The sequence below is a fragment of the Cylas formicarius genome, unplaced genomic scaffold (genome assembly GCF_029955315.1).
Source record: "Cylas formicarius isolate icCylForm1 unplaced genomic scaffold, icCylForm1.1 PGA_scaffold_5__7_contigs__length_24384050, whole genome shotgun sequence".
Lineage (NCBI taxonomy): Eukaryota > Metazoa > Arthropoda > Insecta > Coleoptera > Brentidae > Cylas > Cylas formicarius.
In genome coordinates, this window is record NW_026844341.1 from 1,055,251 (window position 1) to 1,080,089 (window position 24,839).

A 24,839-nucleotide genomic window follows, 5' to 3' on the forward strand; every position below is an offset into this window, starting at 1 on the left:
TATGACAGTGTGACTTGCTTGTTTTGCAAGAATCTTTTTTGAATCCTTGCTCTTCGAATTTTTAAAATAATGTAAAACTTTTTGAGGAATTTACTTTATCCTCTGCAATATTAATTGATTCATTACTTTGGCAATCAGTCATGTCTTCTATTGTACCAATTTGGTAAACATCATAGTTCCCAAGATATTTTTGGGAAAAAATTTCTTTATACATAAAATACATTATTTAATTAAATGAAATGAAATGAAATGAAATGAAATGAAATTAAGTGAAGTGTACTTGCAGTTATTGCTGCAGTTTTCCTAAAGTGCGCTATAGGTAGATACAAAAGTTTTACTTCTCAAGTAGATTAACGTATTTTCCGCCAGGGCTCTTCGTGAATTGTAAAATCGCCAATACTGAGTGAGAGTGAGAAAACGGAAACAAATTGTAATTAATGTCAACTGAAATGTCTACTTTGGTTTAAAGTTGTCCGATAAAATTTCGTACGATTGCAGCTGGAACAATTTATACACGCGAACCAGCAAAACTTCTCGGAAGTGAAACAGGGGGTGGACCAATCGTTGGAAACGGTGAAAATAAACGTGCAATGGCAACAAAAACACGGACAGGAAATGGAGGCCATACTGGATGCGTATTCGAAGGAATGAACGAAAACGCGCCGCCCAGTTTATAAACAAAACTTTATTTAAATTAAAATGTCAATAATTTATTACAGTCAATTTACAAATATCATTCCCGATTTTATACATTATTTATATTGTATATTTTTTATATTTATTATTATACATGTACTTAAAACGGTAAAAAGTATTTTCCTCGATTTATACACAGGTGGTCGGCGAGACAAATTTAATAACGCAACAGAACAGTGGTGTCAATAAATGACGGTCGTTTATTACAGAGTTTCGTTTTATATCGACGTTCCTTTGTTCGTATTATGCCTAAGACTAAAGTTAATTCGAGTTAAGGTGTTCCGTGTAAGCTGTTAAGCTGTCAAGAAACTAGAAAGAAAAGTGACTCGTTTGAGAACATACATTATTATATTTCCTCCAATAACTCTAAAGCTAGGAAGAAAAAATCAAGATTGACAAGAAAATTGCTTACGAGCACTTACGTTAGCACACAAATTGAGACAAATATTCAAATATTTATAATTAAATTAATAACTTAATGACTGGAAACCGATAATGATGTAGGTTAAAAGATCTAAGTTGATGTTACGTTAATAGAAAACTAGATATATGCTGATTATACGACCATAGAAAAATGTTGAGAAGAGGGTTCAGTTTAGGTTTGAAAAATGAGAAGTGTGTAGCCCCAAGTGTGAAATTTTGGGATATGCGCGGAATATCGTAAAGCCCATAGCGAGCATGTGGCTGTCCTTTCTGTAAAGCTATCACTTTCTACTGTGCAAAAAATTAACGATGTTTCTTCCTTTTAAAAGATGATAAACAATTGGAAGCAAAAATTAATACAAATCTTGAAGTGGTTGAATTCTTTGTACTTACATACAACTAAAACAAATTAGATCCGTTTTGTACTCTTGATTGCTAAATGGTGCTAAGGGTCGATAGCACAAAGCAGTTTCTTGGAATTATAGTAGACTAAAATGTAAATTGTAAACAAATCACTATCAACTCATAGAGTTTTTTTTACGAAATTTAAGGCAAATATTAACAACAAAGCAAATTATTAATCTGTATCATTTTTAAAAAGCATCTGCTCTGAGGTAGGACGGGTTTTCTTCGGAGGGTCTCTAAGGCAGTGTGTGTCATCAAAAGCATGAAGAGGACCCTCAGAAGCACGCCGGGCCTGAGACTTTGGCGGGTATTCTTATTCTCGAACACCGATTTATATTAAATAGTGAAGCAAGTAGTCAGAGCCCCCTTTAATTATCTGTGAATAGAATTCTCCTGACTCAATAGGAATATAAATGCTTAATGTACTGCCTACGAAAATATAGAACAAAGATGAACTTAGGAATTTTAAAACTAACCAAAACTAAATCAGTTTTAATTTTTTTTTAATTTCTCTAAAGTATCGTTTGTGTAAATAAAATGTTATCTATTTTTATACATTATTAGCTATGCGTTTTGTGTGTAGTATTGTTATTATTATTCTTCTTATCTCTTTGACTTTTTCCATACATTTTAATGTTTGATGTAAATAAAAGTAAGTAAGAATGTGGCAATATTTTATAAATAAAAACCGGATATTTTTTATTTCTATAAACACTATACACTTCCCCAGTGCGATTTTTCGATTTTATTTTTAAGAAATGTCAAAAACAAACAACGTGGAAGAAAATGGAGGAGAGGTAGACGCTTTTATTTTATTATACTTAAATTTACAGTTTCATATAAAACAGTATATTGAGATTATGCGTATATTTATATAAAAAAGCTTAGGAGTATTTCAAATTGGATTGTTCGCAGACTTTACGAAAGAATATCGCAAATTTCCTGCGTCCTGATCGCGTTTCGATAATCATCCCCTTGGCAACAGGATGATTGGCGAAAAGTCAACCGACGGAGCAGCAACCCAGAAGATTTGTAAATAGTATTATAGTAGCCTGTGGAAGTTTCTTTGAAAAATTAGACTCAGAAAGTATAATTTTAATTTAATAAATTTTTAAGAAAGAATTTCAACGCTTCGAAAAGCAACAAACACTGACGCTATTTGTTAATTGGCAGCAGATAAAAACTCCTGTTAATATTTCTTCAGTCTTATTTTTTACAATAGTGGTACTCAAACGTCGCCATACTGACTGAGCAACACACAGTATCCACTTTTAAACTGTAATTTGACCATTAAAAACAATTTTTTTACGCTGGTTTATTCATCATTTCCACCATATATAAGTTATTCGGAATGAATGTGACGTATGAATAACAATGACAGTTTTTCCTTTGATATTTAAAAAGCCAACGGAGCAAAATAGCTTCACTAAAAAAATATCTGAGGTTATTTTATTACATTCAAAAAATGAAGAAATATTTATTAACAGAATATAATATGATCTTTTGCAAATTTGATTACAATTTTCTTAAAAAATTCTTCCTGTTTTCCGGTAATTCTAATAACTGTAACTATGCTATTACTTGAAACAAAGAAAAAAATATGATTAAGTATAGTTTTTGTAAATTTCGTAACGAACCAACTGAACTTTTAACTTAGTCCAGACTGGGTAATGGAACTCATGAAGAACGAAATTTAATCATTTAAAAATAGTTACATAAAGGGTGTTTCCACACAAATGCAAAAAACTTAAGTGGGTGTTTCTTTAAAATAAGGAGTCATGTAAACGTTTGTTCAAAAGGGAGATATCGTGCTACAAAAATGGCGGAAAAGTATTACTATTATAAAAACACACTTTGTACATATTTTTTTAATTTTCCATTATTCTTCGTAACTAAATTTAAGGAAAAACTTGACAATCACATGGAAAAAAAATCAATAGACGGGCTTATTTATTTTAAACAAGGAATCACCCCCTTAAGTTCTTCGCATTTGTTTTGAAACACCCTGTATATTTTGTACATAATTTTAAGGGCATTTACCTCTACACTCTTCTTTATGAGAGCTAAACTAAAGTCTGACTAAAAATAAAAGTATTTTTGGAGATAAATTTTGGAATTATTTGAAGCAAAAGTTCCAAAAGAAAATATATATTGAAGATGACGAAAACCACAAAAGTTTTGTTAATATGTACCTGTTTACACAAAAATTCAAGTTTAAAGTGGGCAAAACTTATATTTTTGAAGAAAAGAAAATCTTATATAAATATATATCCGGAAATGCGTGCTAACCGAGTTACCGGGTGATAAAAAAAATAGATTTAGTAAATTTTTGATTTAAAATTTGAACTGTGTGAAAAATAGATAAAATAATTAGACTTCTTTGTTATCATATTTTGTTTTACATAAATTAATACATTTAAATGCTTTTAACTTTTGCCTGGATTGTTGCTTGCCTTTTGAAACTTTTATAACGTCGGAGCCAAGAATAGTTTTCGCCATGTAAATTGTAGAGCTCAAAGACTACGCGGACAAAGTACTCATAACAAATGTAAGAAACTCAACACTCGCTAACTACGAACCGATTTCCGAATACTCGGCGCCTGAAAAAAAAAACGCGTACCAATATTTTGCCAGCCTATTGTAACGTATTAACCGTATATTATGCAACAAGTGCAGTAAACGGCCTTTGAGTCACGAGTTTATTTGACACGAGCGGAGGGACTATTTAATAAACGAGTGACTTAAAAAGTTTACCAAACGTGTTGCATAAGTAATCTCACTAGCGAAGATCCAAGAATGCTGACCCAGCAGAGTCCTATTTCTACATATAAAAACGTAGTTTAACGGAGTCAAGAACAGTTCTGTCTAGATATGTTATTGTAACAGACCATTTTTAAACGGTTGTAAATTTAAATAAAGTTTTTAAAAAAGGCAACGGTCGTCCCGAGTAGTTAATTGGAGCAGTCGTAGTAGGATTTCCAGAAATTGACTAGCGCACCGCATCGCGACGTCGATTTTTCGTATCATCGATTAATTGGAAATCGGACCTATTGGTGATTAGTGTTTGACAGAGTGGATCGCCGATCGAAGTCTTGTCCTTATAGAAGGGATGACCAGAACCGCCTCCTACCTAGTACTGTAAGCTGCAATTATTTGTTAATGTCGGAACTTGACGAAATATTTGATAATATTGAAACGTTAGCTATCGATTTAAGTAATAATACACCTTCAACCAGCTCAAGTCAGAAAAATTATTTCGCAACAAATTTGGAAACTATTTTTGAAAAACATAATTTAGAATCAGACAGTCAATTTAGTGAATCTCTTATAAGTATGGCTTCTTTTAAATCTGAATATCTCAACTGCGTCCCAGAATTCGATGGGAACCCAAACGATTTATCTAGATACCTAACTATTTGTCAAACTTTTATTGATAAATTTTATAATGGTAGAGAACCTAACTCTTTCGAAAATATGTACTTGTTGAATTGTCTAATTAGTAAATTGAAAGGAAATGCAAAAGTCGTGATCAATCTTCAAACATCCAGTACTTGGAATGATTTAAAAAATATTTTGTATAGAAATTTCGCGGACCAAAGAGACGAATCATGTCTTAACAGAGATTTAGTGATGCTCCGCCAACAGCCAAATGAAAAACCGACTCAATTTTACGATCGAGTTTTGCATATCCTAAATTTGATTTGTTCATTTATTGATACGCATGAAACGACTAATGAAGCAAAACAAATAAAACGTATACTCTATAACGACCTTGCTTTGAAAACATTTATGTCCGGCTTAAAAGAACCTATTGATACAACCATTAGATGTATGCAACCTGATAGCCTGTCGAAAGCCTTAACATTTGTAATGCAAGAAAGTAGCACGCAATATTTTCTAAATATGACCAAAATAGTTCAAAATCAGCCACCTCAGAATTAAAAACATAATAAGCAGCATTTCCAACATTTTCTTTCCAAAGAAAATATGCAATTTAATGGGCATAACCCAAATCATTTTAGACATCAGCAACAAGCATTTCCCACCGGTCCAATTGATATTAGGCCAGTTTATAGACCCCCGCAAAAATACTATACAAATTCACAAGTTTTTAGCAGACCCCCGAATGTCTTTAGACCCAACCAAATTAAAAATCTACCTCCACCTATGCCTATGTCTGTGTCTACGCGCAACAGTGGCAGACCAAATTTCAATAACCAAAATAATTTTAAAAATTTCAAGCACATCTCAAAAACCGCAAAAAATGGAAGTCGAGGAGGTGTACAACACGGAACTCGATCAATTCGATCAATCTAATCAATTTGATCAATGTTATTATGACAAAATAACAGCAATTCAAAATTATCCAATCCCCACTACCACAAAACAAATAAAAGGTTTCTTAGGCCTTTTAGGTTATTACCGCCGCTTTATTGATAACTTTGCACAATTGGGAAAACCGCTAACAAAATGTCTAAAAAGGGGTGCTAAAATAATTCACAATCAAGAATTTCGGTCTTGTTTCGAAACCTGTAAAAATGTACTGACTAACGAACCAATACTTCAATACCCAGAATTTAGTAAACCGTTCAACCTTACAACAGACGCCAGCAATGTAGCTCTAGGAGCAATTCTATCACAGGGCACAATTGGGAAAGATCTTCCTATTACATACGCTTCACGTACCTTAAATGACAGCGAACAAAAGTATAGCACCATTGAGCGAGAACTTTTGGCTATAGTTTGGGCCACGAAACATTTTCGCCCTTACCTGTTTGGTCGTAAATTCAATATCATTACAGACAATGCCCCTCTTCAATGGCTTATGCCCCTAAAAGACCCTTCTTCTAAATTATTAAGATGGCGTATAAAACTTGAAGAATTTGACTACACCATTATATATAAACCTGGCAAATCCAACACAAATGCAGATGCACTTTCACGGATAGGGCTTCACACTAAAGAGAGTAGTACTTTTTCATTAAAAGAATACATCGAAGATTTTAATAAACAATTAGAATCCTTAGAACAAATATCCGATAATCCCGATCAAAATCTAGACCTAATTTCTAATGTGGCGCAGGCCGACGCTATGTCGACTTATACAAACGACCAAAACCCGCATAACGTACACATTGACCTAGGACAACAACCAGCTGAGGACGACGTCACCATACACACGAACTACGAGGGAGACCCAATAGTCGGGATACCCATTATAGAAACCGCAGTGAACTACGGTGCCAACCAAGTTATTATTTCTAAAGTATTACATTCCCCGGCAAAATCAAAAATCACCATTCTTTTTGAAAAGAAAAGACGATTTTTAGTACAGCTTTCCGAAAACAATTTCGAAAATGATGTAATTAACTTTGTCAAAGAGTTTGTAGTCCCCGAAAAGCTTTACTATCTCTATTTCGAGAACCCGTAACTTTATGAACCGTTTTGTGAAGTGATAAGAAAAACTTTTAAGTATCCATCTTTTCGTTTTAAGAGATGTACCATTAAATTACTAGATGTAACAAATAAAAACGACATTCCTGAAATAATAAAAAATTATCACGAGAGCAAAACTAATCATCGCGTTATAGACGAAACTGAAATAAAAATCAAAGCACGATATTATTGGCCAAATCTCAAAAAATCAATACAAACCTATATCAATCAATGCGAAATTTGCCAAAGAACCAAATATGAAAGGCACCCAGTAAACATCAAAATGAATATAACGCCGACCGCATCTCGTCCTTTTGAAATCATATTTTTAGATACATACGCTTTAGAACAAACTAAATTCTTAACTATATGTGATAGTTTTTCAAAATATGCGCAAGCCTATTGTTTAAAATCTGCCGCAGCTACCGAGATAGCTGATAACTTAATAAACCTTTTCTCTCACCACGGTATACCAAAACAAATAATTGTTGATAATGGTACCGAGTTTAAAAATACAGTTATTACAGAGTTACTAAGCTTACATAAAATAAAAATTCATTTTTGCTCGCCCCACCATCCGCAATCAAACGGCAATGTCGAGCGACTTCATTCTACTTTAGCCGAGCACATTCGATTATTAAATAGTCAAGGCTTTCAAAAGTCCCCAATATATTGTAAAATGATATATGCTATATTAGCCTATAATCATTCTGTCCACTCCGTCACCAAATTAAAACCCATTGACATAATAAATGGTTATATAACTTCTGATGACCCCTTTGATCAAAAACTGGACCAGTTACTATTAAGTAATTACGTAAGTGAACATAAAGAAAAATCAAAATTACCATATTCAAAAATCAATCAAGATCTAATCGAAAATAAAACAAAAATAATTGAAAAACGAAACGAAACCCGTGACAGTCCGGACCTGTTTCAAACCAACCAACAGGTGTATATACGAAAACATGAACGCAAAAAATTCGGAGATAAATTCTCAAAATCCACTGAAATTATATCCGCGAACCCAGAGCGACATACGGTAGCAACAGATACGCAAACAAAATTACATATGGACAATCTAAAAAAACCGCTTAGAAACACGTACAGTTTTGATTAAATTCCGTTAACACTAGGTTTTACATTTCAGGCTTGTCGGCTTCACTTGTGGCCTTTATGATGAAATAACTTTAAGAAAATTGGACAACAACCCCGGAATAATGCCAGTAAAATTGGGAAATTCAAAATCAATCGAATACACTTACACTTTAATCCATTATTTTGATTTAAATCCAATAATATTGGAAACTAATAAATTATATCTAAAAAAGGAAAATGTCTCAAAAATAATATCCAGCCACCCGGGATATTACAATGATAGTCAAAATTATATTAAACTTCTAAACATTTTGGAATCTAGGATTGAAAATAAAATTATAGAAATCCTTCCGCATCAAAAAAGATCTAAGAGAGGGCTAATAAATGCACTCGGATCTGTTTTTAAGGCTATTACCGGAAATCTTAACGCATCTGACGGCGAGCATTATGAACAGCTTATTAAAAACTTGCAGCGCAACGAAAATGAGTTAGCCGAAGGCATTTTAAAACAAAATTCTTTATCCCTTAACATTCTTATAAAATTTAACCAGACTTTGCAGAAAATGTCTTAAAATGACAAATACTTAGAGTCAAAGATCAATCAAATAGCTTTTATTGTTCAAAAGTCAGCCTATAGGGAGAACGCACTAATTATTAAAGATATTTTGGTACAAATGATCAACTGCTATGAAGTAATTTTATCAATTTTACAAGACTTAGAAAATTCAATAACTTTCTCAAAATTGAAAATTATTCACCCAAGTATCACCAAATGATTATACCTGTAACGTTAGAAAACACTTTTATTTTTGAGAAATTAATTACTATTGACTGTTTTATTTTGAATAATAAAATCAATTACCTTTTGAGAATACCAATGACTAATCCAATAATTTTCGATTACTTTCATCTCTACTCAATCCCCATAAGACACGAGAGTTGGTTTAGGGATGTTTTACCGTGCAAAATATTTAATAAAAAGTGAATTGCAACATGCATACTATAATGGGCCCTGCAAAGAGGCTACTAAAGGTCTATTCGTCTGCACCCAACAAGAAATCAAGAATAACGACAACAGCAGTCCTTGCGAAATAGCCTTGTTGAGCACAAATCCACAAATCACAAATTGCCACAAAACACAACTCAAAATCACCCAGCTAATAGTTAATCAACTAGAAAATTCCAATCAATGGATTTTAGTAGTCCCAGATGTACAGAGCGTTAAACTTAAATGCAACGCTCAGGATGAGATTCAGAATCTTCATGGGCCATACCAAGCCAAAATTCCAAGAGGATGCCTCGTCAAAATTGATCATCACACAATAATTAGTGATGTCAGATCAATCAACCTTAGTACTCAGCCAATATTATTTCCTGATCTGCCAGATATTCCAACACAACAAAGCCAGATGGATTTAACTGTCAAATTAAATGAAGTTAAGTTAGATGAACTAAACCTTTTAAGGAATGAAATTCAGTTAAATTACCCACTTCTGAAGTTCTCGGAGTTTTACAAATATCCGAGCATATGGACCATCCTTGTATACATGGTCATAATCAGTTTGTGTCTATTAATTTGCTATAGAAGATTGTTACAGGCAAGATGCACCAAATCCAGCAAGAAACAGCAGCAAGACGTGGAAGAACCTAAGGATCCAAAATGTGTTCAACTACCCCTCTTGACGGTATAGTTGAAGCTTACGGGGGAGGAGTTATCTCACTAGCGAAGATCCAAGAATGCTGACCCAGCAGAGTCCTATTTCTACATATAAAAACGTAGTTTAACGGAGTCAAGAACAGTTCTGTCTAGATATGTTATTGCAACAGACCATTTTAAAACGGTTGTACATTTAAAAAAAGTTTTTAAAAAAGGCAACGGTCGTGCCGAGTAGTTAATTCATACTATACCTTTTCTGCGACCGTCAGTTTTTGGGTACATTTTTGCAAAACAACAATAACACATTCACTAACATGACCGGCAGAATTGACGCTTCCCGCACGCTAGATCGGTATATATAAATGATCAAACGAACTTACCTAAGTGAAGTTCGATCATAATTATATGAAACCTCGTTCGAAAGATTACACCTAATGACCACAAGCCGGTAACGCCACGGCCCTCTTCGTAACGTTTAAAGCTAATAAAAAGGCTGTTGGGTAAGGGTTCCTTTATAATTTCCTTTTAAGCGCGGTATGTAATCTTTCAAAAGAGGCTTCATATAATTATGATCAAACTTCACTTAGGTTTGATCATTTAATTATATTTCAGCCTCGTTCGTCAAGATTATACATAACGTAGATGTTTAAAGCGAAAAGTATTTTTATTCCACCTAATACATTCCCCACAATAAGCAACTTATTAAACCACTACAAAATTAAATCTGATTTCTGACCAAAGATAACATAAATAATATAAAGATGGCTTAACAGGCTTAAAAAGAAACAGAATATTTAATCTAACATTAAAGTTCAACACTTAATAAATAATAACGCTTCATCCACACTTCTATTCTTTTCAAAGAGATAAACCAAAGCCTTATTTTTCTTCCGTAATGGGTTTGTTATAAAATTTTGCAAAAACTGATGAGGACTTAGTCCAGTAGATCGAATACTATCTAGTGATATGCCCTTCAAAATAACTTTTGAAGGGCATATATATCAAACTATAGGCTGTAAAATGTCTACCCCACTTGAAGCAATTATAGACTTAATCCACGGTGATAATAGTCTGTGTCCCCGCCCCCTTGTGCGGTTTCTTAAACGAAACAAACGAGCTTTTCACATTACCCCTTAAAAGCTTGATCCGTTCCAGATAATGTATAAGAGTACTTGCTACACAAAGTTCTGGTTTTTCTTCAAAAAATGGTAATACTAGGTTCAAATTTACCGAGAGCCGATGTCTTAATAATATCGGGTATCCTTATTTCGATCTTAGATGTAAATTTTTTTATATTATCAATATCTACAATTGATAACGTCTGAGCCCCACGTGCAGTTATGAAAGTCAACAAAATCAATACCTTGTCCGTGAGTTTCTGTAACGACAAAGATTCAATCGGAAAGTTTGTCCTGATAAAATTTAAAACGAGTGACACATCCCATAGCTTGTTATATATAGGCATTGCATAAAAATCCCTTTAAAAATTCTAGTTACTTTGCATGTATCAGCATCATAAGAAATTAAGGAAATCGCAGACCTTATAGAGTTCGAAGTTTAGAAGAAGTTAAAGAATTATTAACAGTAAATTTAAAAGGAGACTCCATTAGTCAAACAAAAAAACCACCACTGTTTTAGTGCTGAATCATATGTGGCGTTAGAGATAGACGCTAATAAAATATTATAAGATGACCCTGGAAGATTCTTTAAGAAATACGCTACCCTGATAGGCGTCCTGCTATCAACGTAAGCTTAGCTGCCAATGGATGGTATACTGTTCTGAAAAACGAAAGACGTAAACCTACATCAGGTTTAAAAATAACTTAATACAAGCAGAGAAAGAAACACGGGATACCAAGATTGGGCAGTGCCTAAGGGTACAACTAAGATCCCCTCCGATTTTTCCAATATTATTTTCTTCAAAAGGGCATAAAGAAGAGATTATTAAGGTGTCTATGGTTAATGAGTCAGGATCTCTATTCCATGAGAAATACACTTTGCGTTTTTTGTTCACTCGATGCAAAACAATCAATCTGGAGTTCACCACATGTTTTAACTATTTTCGTGAAAGCCCAATACGCTAATTCCCATTCTGTATTTATTTCTCTGGTTCTACATTGTTCCTCTGAAATCGAATTATCCCTGGATGGGATGTAATAACCCTATGTTGCGAAGTTCAAACCATTGCCAAATTGACCTAGCTAACCCATTTAACCAAGGAAACTGAACACCCGACATTCCATTTAGATATGATATTGCTGTACTATCTAATCTAATTAGGATTTCGCAGTTTTCTACGTCTTTTGCAAAGGACTTTAAAGCAATGAACGCTGCCATCCGCTCTAGGAATTTTATATGAAACTGACTTTCCTCTTTCCCGAAACCTGATGCTTCCTTCCTTCCTTTAAAGTCTTCGAAATAATCATATGATAGATGATAGATGTTTACACATCCACCCATAAGTTACGGCAGGACAACTTAAATGTCTTACTAACCGCGCAAACTCTCTAATTCTACAACATCGTCTACCAGAAAACTATCTTAACCTAGCCATTAATTTACTTGCTTTTCCTGAAGGTATAAGTTGTTTGCGAAATCAGGGAACTCTTTCTGTAATTTATAAGGAAACCTAAATAAGTATATATGGGTGCCGTTGAATATATGTTATCTAAACAACTTTCATATTTTGTTTCATATTTCAAATTGTTGTAAACACATATGGGCTGGTACATAAACCAAATGGCCGGCAACAAAACTGAAATAATCTACTGTTAAAAACAAACGTTAAAAATTTTCTACTATTGTTATCGATGGGTATGATAATATGCATCTTGAAGATCGACTGACCCTAAAAAATCAACCTGCGATAATAATTGTATATTTTCCATCTTAATTTGGTCTGTATCGATAAACCTATTTAAACGTTTTAAGTTTAATATAAAAGGATTTGCACCACCTGGTTTGGGAACTAAAAAATAAGGTGAAATAACCTGACCTTCTTCAAATGTACAAGGCTATACACCCCCTATAACTAACAATTTATTCAATGCTACATATCCTGATATCCTTGGCTAAACCTCTGTTGTTCTTTGAAACAGCTGGGCTTTTCAAGTTTAACTTCCTGGTACTCAGAGTAGATTGCTTCTTGGTGTTGTAGCTCCCTGACCTTAACGTCAAACTGAGTTTCAATGCCAAATTTGTTTTCCCGATTGCCATTGCTTCATCAATCTTTTGAGTTAGATTCTCTCCAACAAATGAGTGCCAATTGTATTCGAATCTAAGAGCTTTTTTTATCTAGTCCAGGGGAAATAAACGCTTTAGGAGCCAAAGCCTAAACATGATCCTCTTCAGTCAACACTTTTCCAACATCACATATTATTTCCAAAATGTCCGGTCTATCCACTCCCTCCTCTTTGTTTTCTAACAGTTCGGAGATCACCAAGCCTAACGGAGCAATTGCTATTCCAAGCAATCTCTGAGTGTCTATTAAGTGATTATCGCGTTTTCTGGCAATGTCACTTAACGAGGTATTAATCTACGGATTTAACTTGGGTGGCTCTAAATTGCGATTCCGCTGTAACGTGCTTAAGTAAGCAATTTTGAGTTCCGTGCAATACTTTTTTATCAAAATAAATAAGAACTAAAAGTTCAGATTTTCACGAAATTATATATTATGCGTTTCTTGAAGGATCTACCTCTTTGTCCAATATAAATTTTAGGACAAGATCCACATTTCAACCTGTAGACACCTGATTTTTGGGATTTTGGACATTTCGTTTTATTGTTTTTTAAATATTTTCCTATTCTGTTGTTAGTTCTGAAAGCTATATATATATATATATATATATATATATATATATATATATATATATATATATATATATATATATATATATATATATATATATATATATATATAACTTTTAGTTCTTATTTATTTTGATAAATGGATTTTCATCAAGTAAAAGCCAATTCAGTTCTTTTTTATGCCTGTCTCCTTTAACCGAAAGATAAGACTTTGTACATTCCGTTCCCACTTAAGAAAAGGACGATCAATAACCTACATGTGGTTTCTGCTTTCTAATTTATCATTCTACCTTTCTACCTTTTAAAGTAGACTCCAGACACGAAACCCTTCACTTCTGTGAGGTACTTAATAAGCCCAACCAGGGGTGCAACCCTTTTTTTTGCAGTGCGCAGATAAATAAGTTTGTGAAGTACTGATCTTCGATGCCTAAAATACTCGATGCAGCAATTATTACAGCTTACCTTCTAATTCGTAAACATCTTCCTGATGCTCGATACCCGACACAATTCCTTACCGGCACTTTTGTGTATTTGCCTGGCTAATTGTTCCGATTTTAATATTAGCGCCACCTCCCATTTCTCACTCTATTTATCACTATGGGATTACAACACTACTAGTATACTTGGGAAAAAAATTAGTCTCTCTAATTACACGTATACAGTTACGAATTAGAATATCGAAAGAGGTCGGCGGTGAAGAGGAACCGGACGGGGTATATTTTTTGTTTTCAGGCTATGAATTCGTGGCGTCACCGGGGTCATAGTACTCCGTTATGTGTAATCTTCAAGAACGAGTCTGAAATATAATTAGGTATTTTACAGGAGTAGAAAAAATTATTTCCACTAACTATTTTATTATAAAATGTTATTGTTTAACTTTTTTATCTATTTCACATAGTGAATAAAAGCGCTTTTAGTTAAGTGTTCATGAACATGACTTGACCGATTATAATAATCGACTCTTTTTTTTTTCTTCCTTTTCAAAAGGTTCCTGTTGTTTGATATCTTTAATTTTCCTGTATTTTCATTTTAGTATCTTTGCTTTTCTCATTAATGTTAGCTTTGTGATCTTGATTTTCTCCTCGCAAAAATAGATTTTTTTAATTAAATTAATTGTAAGTATATACTCCGCTACCAGTGTTTAACACTGTTTTGGAGTCAGTTGTAAATAAAACAATATATGGATATTGTTAATAGAGACCGCTGGGCACAACAAAATTGACGAATTTTAACGAACGTCAATAGACACACTGTATATAATGTGATTATAATGGACAAATGATTAACTTGAAAAACCGTTAATGGAACGTCGTTAATATATAACTTAAAAAATTCAATTCAAATTTTATAGCTATAAAAATTTGCTTCAAAAAACTTAATTTTCAAGAATTTTCTAGAAGAACCGTGTTTTTATTTACAGACAATTAGCTAGGCCTTTGGCTTACGATGGCGTTGGCGACTACATACAGCTTCCTTTCTTTTCGGGGCACATATTTAAATAATTTTACAACGTTTTGTGGTCTGTGTTAATGGTACAATCAACCGACAATAATAAACTAAGTGTAACCAACAGAGACATATTCTTAAGTCACAAACACTGAACCAAGATGCGAATTTAGGGAACTGAAATATCAATCTAATATGAATGTCTCAGGCATACATTATTCTAATATCAATGATAGGCCACTCGCATGAAAAGAACTACTCTCCAGGATAACGAAGGACCAATAAAACCACCGCCCGATATGAAATTAATAAACCAATAACTAATGTTAACTCTAATATCACGAATTATTTATACCTAACCTAAATTTTTAATACTGGTCTGAATTATATTTTTTTTTAAGTTAAAGCAAACTTCGACTTTCTGGAAGCGTGATTATATTTTTATACAACCGATCGATGTTTGCTTTAACTTTGCTTTAAATCACAAATTTAGCAGAGACTGTTCACAATCGACACCGCTAGCTAAGCTACGCTTAAAACGCGTTTAACTGTCTTATATTAACTATTAAATTTAGTACACTATGCTAGACAGATTTTTGGTTTGGCTATTTGATTATTAAACAAACAAGTAATCAAAATATTAGGAAAATTAATTCAAATATGCAGGCTTTAGCGTCGATTCTTCATCGCTCGGCAGTTAGACACAAAGTTTATGACTGTAAACCGACACCGAATTTTAATAAGGTTTTCACACATTACCGTCCCGTAAAACTTTTAAATTTAACAATTTTACATAAATTCGAGAATAATCTATAAATAACATTAAAAAAATTGTATAATTTGTACAACCTTTTTTTTGTAATAAAAAACGTGAAATGTAATTTATTAATATCTAAAGTTGTGGAGAAACAATATATCTAACTACTTACCCTAAGAATGTAAACATGCGAAAAATAAATGTACATTTAACCTAATTGATCGGTACGAGGTTCCCAGATAATATTACATGCCGATATTAATATATATGTACATAACGATACTGAAGTACACCAACCGAAACATCACTTTTTTGTTCAAATGCCGCATATTAACTACATGAGATAAATGTTCCCCTGTTTCAATTAAAAAAACAATATTAGAGCAATGTTTAATAGCACCACTGATCTGTAAATTCAGCGTGCCTTCTTAATCGATAGAAAGTTCGATGAAGATTACTAATACAATCGTTACTGATAACAAATCATAAACAGACGACTTATTACCTTCTTTTATGGAAAGCAGTATTTTAGGGGGAGGAATGACATTTGCTGCGAGATAATGAAAGAAATATATTTTCTACAGTTACAGCAGACGTGAAAACTTACCGATTGGCAATAATTGTGAAAAGTGATTCATTAATTTTGAAAAAAAAAACAGAACAGACGCGAAAATAAAATTAAAATCTTCTGTTTAGAATTCTACAAACTCTAATGCTGATAGTAGTCACAACTAACACCCAGTTTTGTTTTAAGTTTGAAATTAAATGCGGTTAAAGACTTGAAACAAAAGGAAAATAATAAAATTGAAGCTGTGGTAGCTGAATGGACAATCTCATCCGCGTTTTGAATAAAGCCCCATTCTCGGATCTATTTCTCTGTAATATTTTTTCAGTCTGTTCTGTTAAATATATCTAGTTTCTACTAGTAATGGTAGGCAATATAAAATTGGAATTTGAATATATAGTTTACCACAATATCAAGCGAGCTGCAGCTGAAAAACCTCATATTCAACATTCGTGGATTCTATAAAGTTGTAAACGTAACGATTATGCAGAAAAAGTAATGAAACATATATACAGGGCGTGACAATTTATTGTAAGAAGATAATTTTTTAGGATTAATACCTTATATAAAAATATTTTTATGAGAGGAGAGGAGAAGTTTTCTCATCTCCTACAGAATACAGAATATCTGAACATAATCGGTTGAAACTTGGTACACCAGTAAGTACACCGGAAAAATTAATATTTGAGGCCAATACGAGTGTTAAATGGCTTTCAAAACTTTGGCGCTTTTTGTATAGGAAACGAAGCTCCTAAGAATACATGTTTATATGTCTAAGATTTTAATCTTAGAAAATTGTCTTGTACAAGCTGTGACACCCTATGCATTATTACATTAGCTAACAAATATAAAGGCACTTATTAAAGGTATTCTACAAGAGGTTGCACCTTAGTGAATCAAAATCGGCCAAATCTGCAGATCTCCACAAACACAAACACGCAAAATTTGCTTCATAAACTATTGGTTTTAAGCTGTCTTGGCAATTTTAAGATAATATGCTATTTTGCTTACTTCGATCTAATTGACTGTCTTGCTTTATATGACACAATATTTACTTCCGATCAAACTGATAAAAGGAAAGCTGTTTACTATTTTCTTACTCTTGTTTAGATATGAGGCTGGAACTACAATAACTTTCACAAAAATGGTTAAGTAATGATAATTTAACCTACAAAATATGTAGCAGACGTTGAGGTACTAATTACACTTGCATTGCCTTTAAGCTTCAAGTATACCTATAAACTATACTTGTTTTCACTAAATGTGTCATTTGTTAACAGTTAATGGTTTGTCAATTTTTAGTTAAATCGGATTTGGTTTGTCGGGGTGATCTAATGATAGGTCAAGTTCGATTCACTCAGCCTCTGACATTCTGCATATGCAGGGGAAGTATATCTCCCACAATCTATAGAAACTACCACTGGATAGTTCCGAGAACAGGGTATATATTAAAAGACCCGATTTTTGTCAATATCCACATCTCCAGTCTCCACGAATTTCAAGTGAGGCAAGTTTGTTCGCTTTGAGAACCCTTCCCCCTAATTACTAATGCCGAGTGTTTGGAAGCACCTCAACTGACAGTCGATGCGTTGAGTCGATTGGTCGACTCGTCATTAAGAGAAACGGAAATGAAAAATCGTAGATACGTAATGCGAAATCGGAATGTTTATTCGTCGAACGGTTTGCTTCGCAATGTGCACGCGCCGACATATATATAACATTAATGACAACGACGAAATGAGGGCGCGACTTACGCGAACGAACGTCAATTTTGCGGTCTGGACTGACCGCGATGACTACACCTTCGAGTAGAACAACAGGTAAGGGGTGTTTGTGCTGTCCGATCTCCTGTTTAGGATTTCCGTGAACTGCCCGCTCGACAGTACTTTGACCTTTTCGTCGTCGAATTCGAGCCAGTCGTCGTCGTGGCTCGGCGAGCCTAGGCTCAGTTTACAACGGACGCCGCAACAGTTTATACTGGGACAGACCTTGAAACAAAATGTTAACATAAAGCGTTCGTAAGGCCCCAAGGTTGAGATGTTGCCTTTGTAATTCGCAAATGCGTTAGGCCGAAATGTACACCATGTCTCAAAGTACTTGTAAACACAGGGTTTCTCAGTAAACAGCGTCTTTCGCGACAATATCAGTTTTTGTTTGGCAATAATAAAAATTTGTTGAGTTTGGATTTTGAAAAAAAAAAAAAACAAGTAATTGACTGCTTGAATCCCATTTTTTGGTTCAGATGTACATCTTTTGAAAGAAAATAAAGGTGCTATATAACAGTATCCTCTTAGGTATAACCTTGTATGGATGCGAAACTTGGCGACTATTAACACTAGAGATGGAGATCGGCTGGTAAATCAAGACGCACAAGAATTAACGAGGACATAAGAGAAATAATAAAAGTCAAATCAAATATAATTGAAGAAATACAGAAATGACAACTAAAATGGTATGGACTCGTCGAAAGATCGGATGAAGAACGTATTCCTAAGCAAATTTTGAAATAAGTTCTAATGGAAAACAAGTGCATAGTGTTTTTAAAGACAAAAAACGAATTTTTTGGGAGCAAAAATAAAATAGTAGGTTCAGTTATATCTCGAAAGCGGTTTGTCTAAAAAATTTGTTGGACCAACGTAAAAGCAGCAGTTTTTACCTTTCTTCTATGGAAAAAGTCAATAATTCTATTTGCGTCAAAGTTTCACCAAAAATTTGCACACAAGTTCTGTCGTTGCTAGTTAACCCTGTGATTGCAAGTAATTTGGGACACAGTGAACACTGTGTCCGATTTTTGATGATTTTACGAGATACTCCATTGTTGTAACAAGTAAGAGATAATTCAGATACAAAATTAAAATATTTATATTAATTCTATTTAACTAAAAAAGGTGTCAGTCGTCTTAATATACTTTAGTGTTTACTTCATTTCTTCTCCTATAGCTCACATTAACTCAAAATATGACAAATATTACACACACACATACACACATGGAAGTTTATCTTCACAGGTAACTAAGTTTTCGTAATTATGTAAAATTATCTGTATTTTCAATAGTCTTCTCATAAAAAATGAAATTAGAGATACAGGAATAAGTTAATTCATAATAGAACTGCAGGGTTCCTAAAAACGCAAGATTTTTAAAACCACCCTGGATCTAAAAATCCAAGATAGTTTGCGGTTGGAAAATTTGATTTTTACGAATTATATAAAGGTAAGTTAATTCATTCGTATTTTAGTATTTTATATGCTTTATTTAGATGGGAAAATCTGGATAATTAGGTTGGTGATATTAACTTGTAACTGTTAGTGAAGTTATGCTGTTGATCACAACCACCTTGTTTGTGGAGAAAAAAATGCTTAAGCAACAAATTGCACCAAGTCGTAGCTTCAAATTGCAGCAACATTACTGCGCCACTGAGTAAATAGAATGATGACGCGGGTAGGAACAAAAGGATTTGTTTACACAGATGGTTGCGCGAAGATAATTTTCACACAGTTTTCATTTGTCTTCGAGAAAATGGGAGTTTCGCTTTAAAAGTTTGATATGACTCATCCTGAACATATTTTATTCGTGTGTAAGACAATAAAGCGTTGTAAGTTTTTAAATTATTATAAATAACTAAAATTTAGCATTTTTTTCCAATACAAAAATATTTTACTTTTACTGTTAAATTTTTCATCGCCTGAAACTTTTTTTAGATATTTCACTCAAAATAGATTCGATACCCAAATTTTAATGGAGGTTGTGTACATAAATTTTGGATGAGGAAGACGAATCGGTGGTTTAGAACGATGACACCAGTCAAATGTCGAAGATACCAGGCCCTCTCGATTTTTGACATGAACAGACCATTAAATATTTACCAACGCAACCAAATCAAACTTTTATAGGCCGACATACATATAGATTTTAATCGTACTTTTGTCAGGATGTCAGAAATATTTGTTTCTACAAAGCAGCACAACACCTATTTATCGGAAAACAGTATAGATACAACAAGTAAAAATAATGAATAATCTGAGATAATTTAGTGCTGATCCTGCTGTTCGCCAGAGTTTCCCCGACTTTCATTTTCCAAGTTTCTGCATCAAAAAATCTAATAATCTGTCTCCCTCTCTCTCGGACCAACAATATAAGAGAGAAAAGAGAAGAAAGAGACAGCCCGCAGATAATAATCAAAACCTATCATTTTGCATATTTCTAAGTCACACTCTGAAGTAAAAATGTATTTTTATTCAGTACATACCTGAACATCGCTTTTCTTGGCACCCAAACCATTCTGGTTTTCCGGGAGAGTTTTCCCCAATACTTTCGGCCTGAACAACTTGAGGAAGCTCAACGATAAGTCCCTGCTGCTGGAAGTTAGAAAATTTTTCGGATTGTCGCGGCAGCAGTCCAGGTAATCGAGCGTCTGAAACTAACCAGTCGATTCAATCACTAATCTAACCTAAAAAAAAGAGAAAACATACCGACGCCCTAGTGTAGGCGATATAGTGACCCGAAGCCATGCTAGCGCCTAAATGCATGATGACGCAACAAAGCTTATAACGGTGCGGCGTCATTTTGGATAGGTCCAGGCTGCTGCAACCCTGACAGAAACACCTCAGCTCCAGGGGTGTCGGGACGAAAACGTTCACTTTTTGAATACCGGACTGCGTTGTGGTGAATCGTTTCAAATGAAGCACCATTATATTGGGCAGTTTTTCGTAAAGCACCTGAAAAAATGTCAAATTTCTCTATTTAGTTGTAGGAGTATTAATACAGGGTTTCTTGTTTTTGAGAATATCAATGACAGAAAGGATGTCTCGTGATGAACTGGCATCATATAATTTAATGGGTGTACTCACTACTGCCCAGTATTTGAGAAAACTAGCTCTAACAACCCGCTGCGGAACACTGTGAAATCTGATTATTCTAGGCAGTTTTTATTTCAAATAATGTTTGGTCTACTTAAGTAGACCTTCACTCCACGTCATTTTTCATTTGTAATAAAAAAAAATTAAAACAAAAAATTCCTATTATTTTTAAGTCCCTTAATTAGCCGCCCCCTGTAACGAAAAAATTTCTTTGGTAAGTAAATAGGTTCGCTTACCTCCCTGACAGCTTCGTTGTATCTGTTGCACTTGCCGCAATAGTACTTATTTTGGTCGCACAACTTTTCCGAGGTCACACAAATAGATCCGAAAATGCTCTCGATCGGCAGATCCTCCCCGCGAAAACTAACTGGCACCTGTATTTCCAAAAACGGTTCTTTTCGCTCGCTCACTTCCTCGCACTCTAAACATTTAGTCCTGTGCAAGGAAACGCCCTCAAAATCTTCCACAATGAAATTGTAACCCATCTTTTTGCGGTTTGCCTCCCCGTTACCGTCGACCGACGAATTATCTTCAGAGTCTGCCATGGCTTGTTCTGAAATCCGAGCAAATTTGATTTCGATTTATTACAATAGCAACAACAACAAATTTACAATATTTACAAAATCCTATCTTATGTGAAACAACAAAACAAAAAACAACTAGAACTTTCATTTAGAAGAGATGTCTATGCTTGCAAGAAGTGCAACACACCTTGTGTTGCACACTTGTAATAAGGCTGTTTTTTTGGCAATGGCAATGAAATCATTTAGAATGTTACTCCAAGCAATACCCCAAATTAGGGAAGTTGAAAGGTTCAGGAATGGTGCTCATAAATGACTTCCTGACAAATGCTTTTGTAATTTTAATTTTCGAGATGTAAATGTTTGTGGAGTTCCATTTTAATTGTATTTTAAACCTAACCTTGTATTGCTTGTGTCCAACTATTCATCTCACCCTTTGCAACGTTGCTAATAATTTTAAAATAAGAATAGCATATGAAAAAGCCAAAGGAATCAAGTTCTAAATAATTTGGCTTTAAGCATTTGCCAAGATACAAAAATAATCATTTTCTATTGTTTTGATTTGATTTTGTTCAAGCAGTGGCATTCATGATACCCTTTTAATTCATTTTTAATTTAATTACCATCGCGCAAATTATGGAGTTTATTCACCCGTCATTAGAATGCAGAAAGCGTGCAACTGTTTAAAGTGATCCTTTTGTCGGCAGCCTCCGCCCATTTCATTCTGACGTGTGGCGTTTGAGTGCTGCCAGTTAATTCTGTTTATTGTTATTGTTACATTTTGTTCTAGTTTCTAGTTGTTATATTGCTGTCTTCCTCTCTTTGCTTTTAATATGAATGTAAAAATTTTGTAAAATGGTTAAACAGTAAATATGTAAATAAAAAATAAATAAATTTAAATCATAAAAAAGGGAATACATCTTTTTTTTGCTTATGCAGCTGATATCCTAGGATGGAAGTTTCCTGTATGAATTGCAATATCTTTTAACCTTGGGGCTAAAAGAAATAAATTTTGTTTTATTAAGATTAAGAGATAATACTGCCAAATGTCTCCAACCATGATTAAAACAGTACAACCTGCCAAACCAAATAAACAATTTCTTCAAAAATAGACATTTCAAGGCCATAGGGATTTCAAAAACACATTCTAAACTTTTTTTCCTTCATCTAAGCACCTTACAAGCAACTGACATTTGCGGATTACCCTCTAACGTTAACGATCACTCACCATGAATTTGCTCTTTAATGATTTTTTTCACATTGTTCTTCTCTTTCTTTCGCAATGACTTTTGCCATGACCGTGACACTTTCCACGGTTTACTACTATTGTTCACATTTACCGACTCCGCTTCGGGCCCCCGGATCAAATCTGGATTTTGTTCGATCTACAAAAACTGGTTTACACCGAAACAAAACAGAAAAACCTCTTAGAAATATATACCTTCTCATTCAACTCATCACAAGTTAACCTCAATGAGCTAAGCAACTCGACGAAAAACTCGTGAGCATCCTGCTGATGGTTACCTTCGAATAGAGGATTAGCCTCTCTTATGGCTTGCAATAAGGCTTCGGGCTGGTATGGGTCGGATGAATCTTTCGCGTCCAAATTATTCAAGGTTGCAAATAGGGCATGCAACTTTTCCGTTACAATTTGGTTTGCCGATTTCGGAATTGTGTCATTCCCTGAAAATACCCATTCCAGTAACACCACTAACACAAACATGAAGGGCTTACCAATGGAAAGCAAATCTTTGCTACTTGCACTCCTCCAACTAGCACCATTAATGGTACTACCATTCCTACCCAAAGAAGAGGTTTTTGTTTTATTTTCCTTCAATTTTGTACCAACCAAATTCAAGTCCATAAACAAATGGTGCAAATTATGCGAAAATGTGGGAACAAATCTTAAGGTATACAGCACACTGTTCAAAAAACATGTATTGCCCATATTCAATAAAGTTGCAATTGGACAATCCAACAAGTTGTCTCCATTGATAACTCTCTGGGCGTCTTCATCTAAGTAATCCGTCATCATACTTGATCCCGGAAAATTTTTGTTGGGATCAAAATTTAAATTGCTCGCACCCCCAAAGGGAATCTCAGCAAGTACCACTCGACTGTTGAGTCTGACTTTTTTCAGCTTACTTTTATTGGGCCTTCTCAAAGTCCCCAAGGCTTTCCTCTTCAGCCTATTTTCAAAATTTTCACTATTGTGTTCACGGGTGCTATCAACTTCGAATAATCTTTTTCTTGAGTATGTTTTAAACACTGAGTCCGCACTGGGTTTCTGTTCTTTGAGGGGTGTTGTAGTTAAGATATTGGTGAACGGCAACAAACTATCAATTTTGAGATTTTCTAAACGTTTAGTGTTTTCAATTTTTTGTCCTGTAGTTTCCACTTGATCATATGGAATGTTCTTAAATACATAATCGAACTGCTGCTCCACCAGGGTTCGGGGCGATTTAAAAGTATATGAATATAAACTTTGCGTAGCTACTGGCTGACCATTCATCTTTACTAACTACAGCAAACCTAAAAAGTGGCAATACATTAAAATTTCTGCAAAATATACCTCAAAAAGACATTGATGGAAAGGCCACAAAGTATACTACAATTATAGATTGTATCAGTACGTGTGTCTTTAAGGCATATATAATTTTTGCAAGCCCGTCTAATTGGACTTGGCGGATTAAATTAGACCTGTTCGCTCCAGTGTTTTACTTACGACGTTCAAACGAAAACAATTGATGTATACTACCCGAAACAGACATTTAAATATACCATTCCAAAAGATGAATACACGAAAAGAACAATATCAATTTTGATCGTCTCAGACTTTACTAATAAAGCAACAATACATATTAATACGTTTTAATAAAACATTAAATTATGCATTGAATAGCGGTTCCTACTTACATGTGTGGGTATATTGGCGTAATCAAATTGGATTTTTGGATCAAATAAGTTTACCATACACCGCATTAGCTCTGCAATCCAAAACAAGTACTTAGGAATGTCTATCCCACCTCTTTACTAACTGCACTAGAAAATTTTCACTAATATACGGAAATTCGGTAAATTTAAAGGCGCGTATCCACATACCACGAATTCCTCATAATTAACTGACATAACATTTGTTTGACAAATGACATAACAAATGGCCATGGAAA

At 34.0% G+C, this 24,839-nt stretch overlaps 2 protein-coding genes across 4 annotated transcripts in view; one reads left to right on the forward strand and one right to left on the reverse strand.

The window, feature by feature from the left end:
- LOC132702151 (aminopeptidase N-like) overlaps positions 1 to 904 on the forward strand; it is a 31,135-nt gene extending 30,231 nt beyond the window's left edge. The window contains exon 14 of the mRNA XM_060670612.1: positions 499 to 904. Coding sequence (XP_060526595.1) covers positions 499 to 651 — 153 coding nt within the window. The 3' untranslated portion in view covers positions 652 to 904. The remainder of the gene's footprint in view (positions 1 to 498) is intronic.
- On the reverse strand, positions 667 to 24,778 carry LOC132702152 (ubiquitin carboxyl-terminal hydrolase 1). 3 transcript variants are annotated; one of them, XR_009618857.1, is made up of 9 exons: positions 24,586 to 24,778; positions 23,404 to 24,201; positions 23,111 to 23,352; positions 22,898 to 23,054; positions 21,385 to 21,701; positions 20,762 to 21,007; positions 20,539 to 20,709; positions 13,985 to 18,278; positions 667 to 4,124 (listed from the first exon to the last, which is right to left on the reverse strand). XR_009618857.1 is itself a non-coding variant. In XM_060670614.1 (9 exons), exons 2-8 carry the CDS (start codon positions 24,179 to 24,181, stop codon positions 18,087 to 18,089), a joined length of 2,103 nt encoding a protein of 700 aa, XP_060526597.1. In that variant the 5' UTR covers positions 24,182 to 24,201; positions 24,586 to 24,778; the 3' UTR covers positions 13,648 to 14,318; positions 18,045 to 18,086. The 3 variants fall into 3 exon arrangements, 2 of the variants coding, with proteins under 2 accessions (XP_060526597.1, XP_060526596.1); XM_060670614.1 differs by lacking the exon at positions 667 to 4,124 and having other exon boundaries at positions 13,648 to 14,318; positions 18,045 to 18,278; XM_060670613.1 differs by lacking the exon at positions 667 to 4,124 and having other exon boundaries at positions 13,648 to 18,278.
- Positions 24,779 to 24,839: the final 61 nt, after the last annotated feature.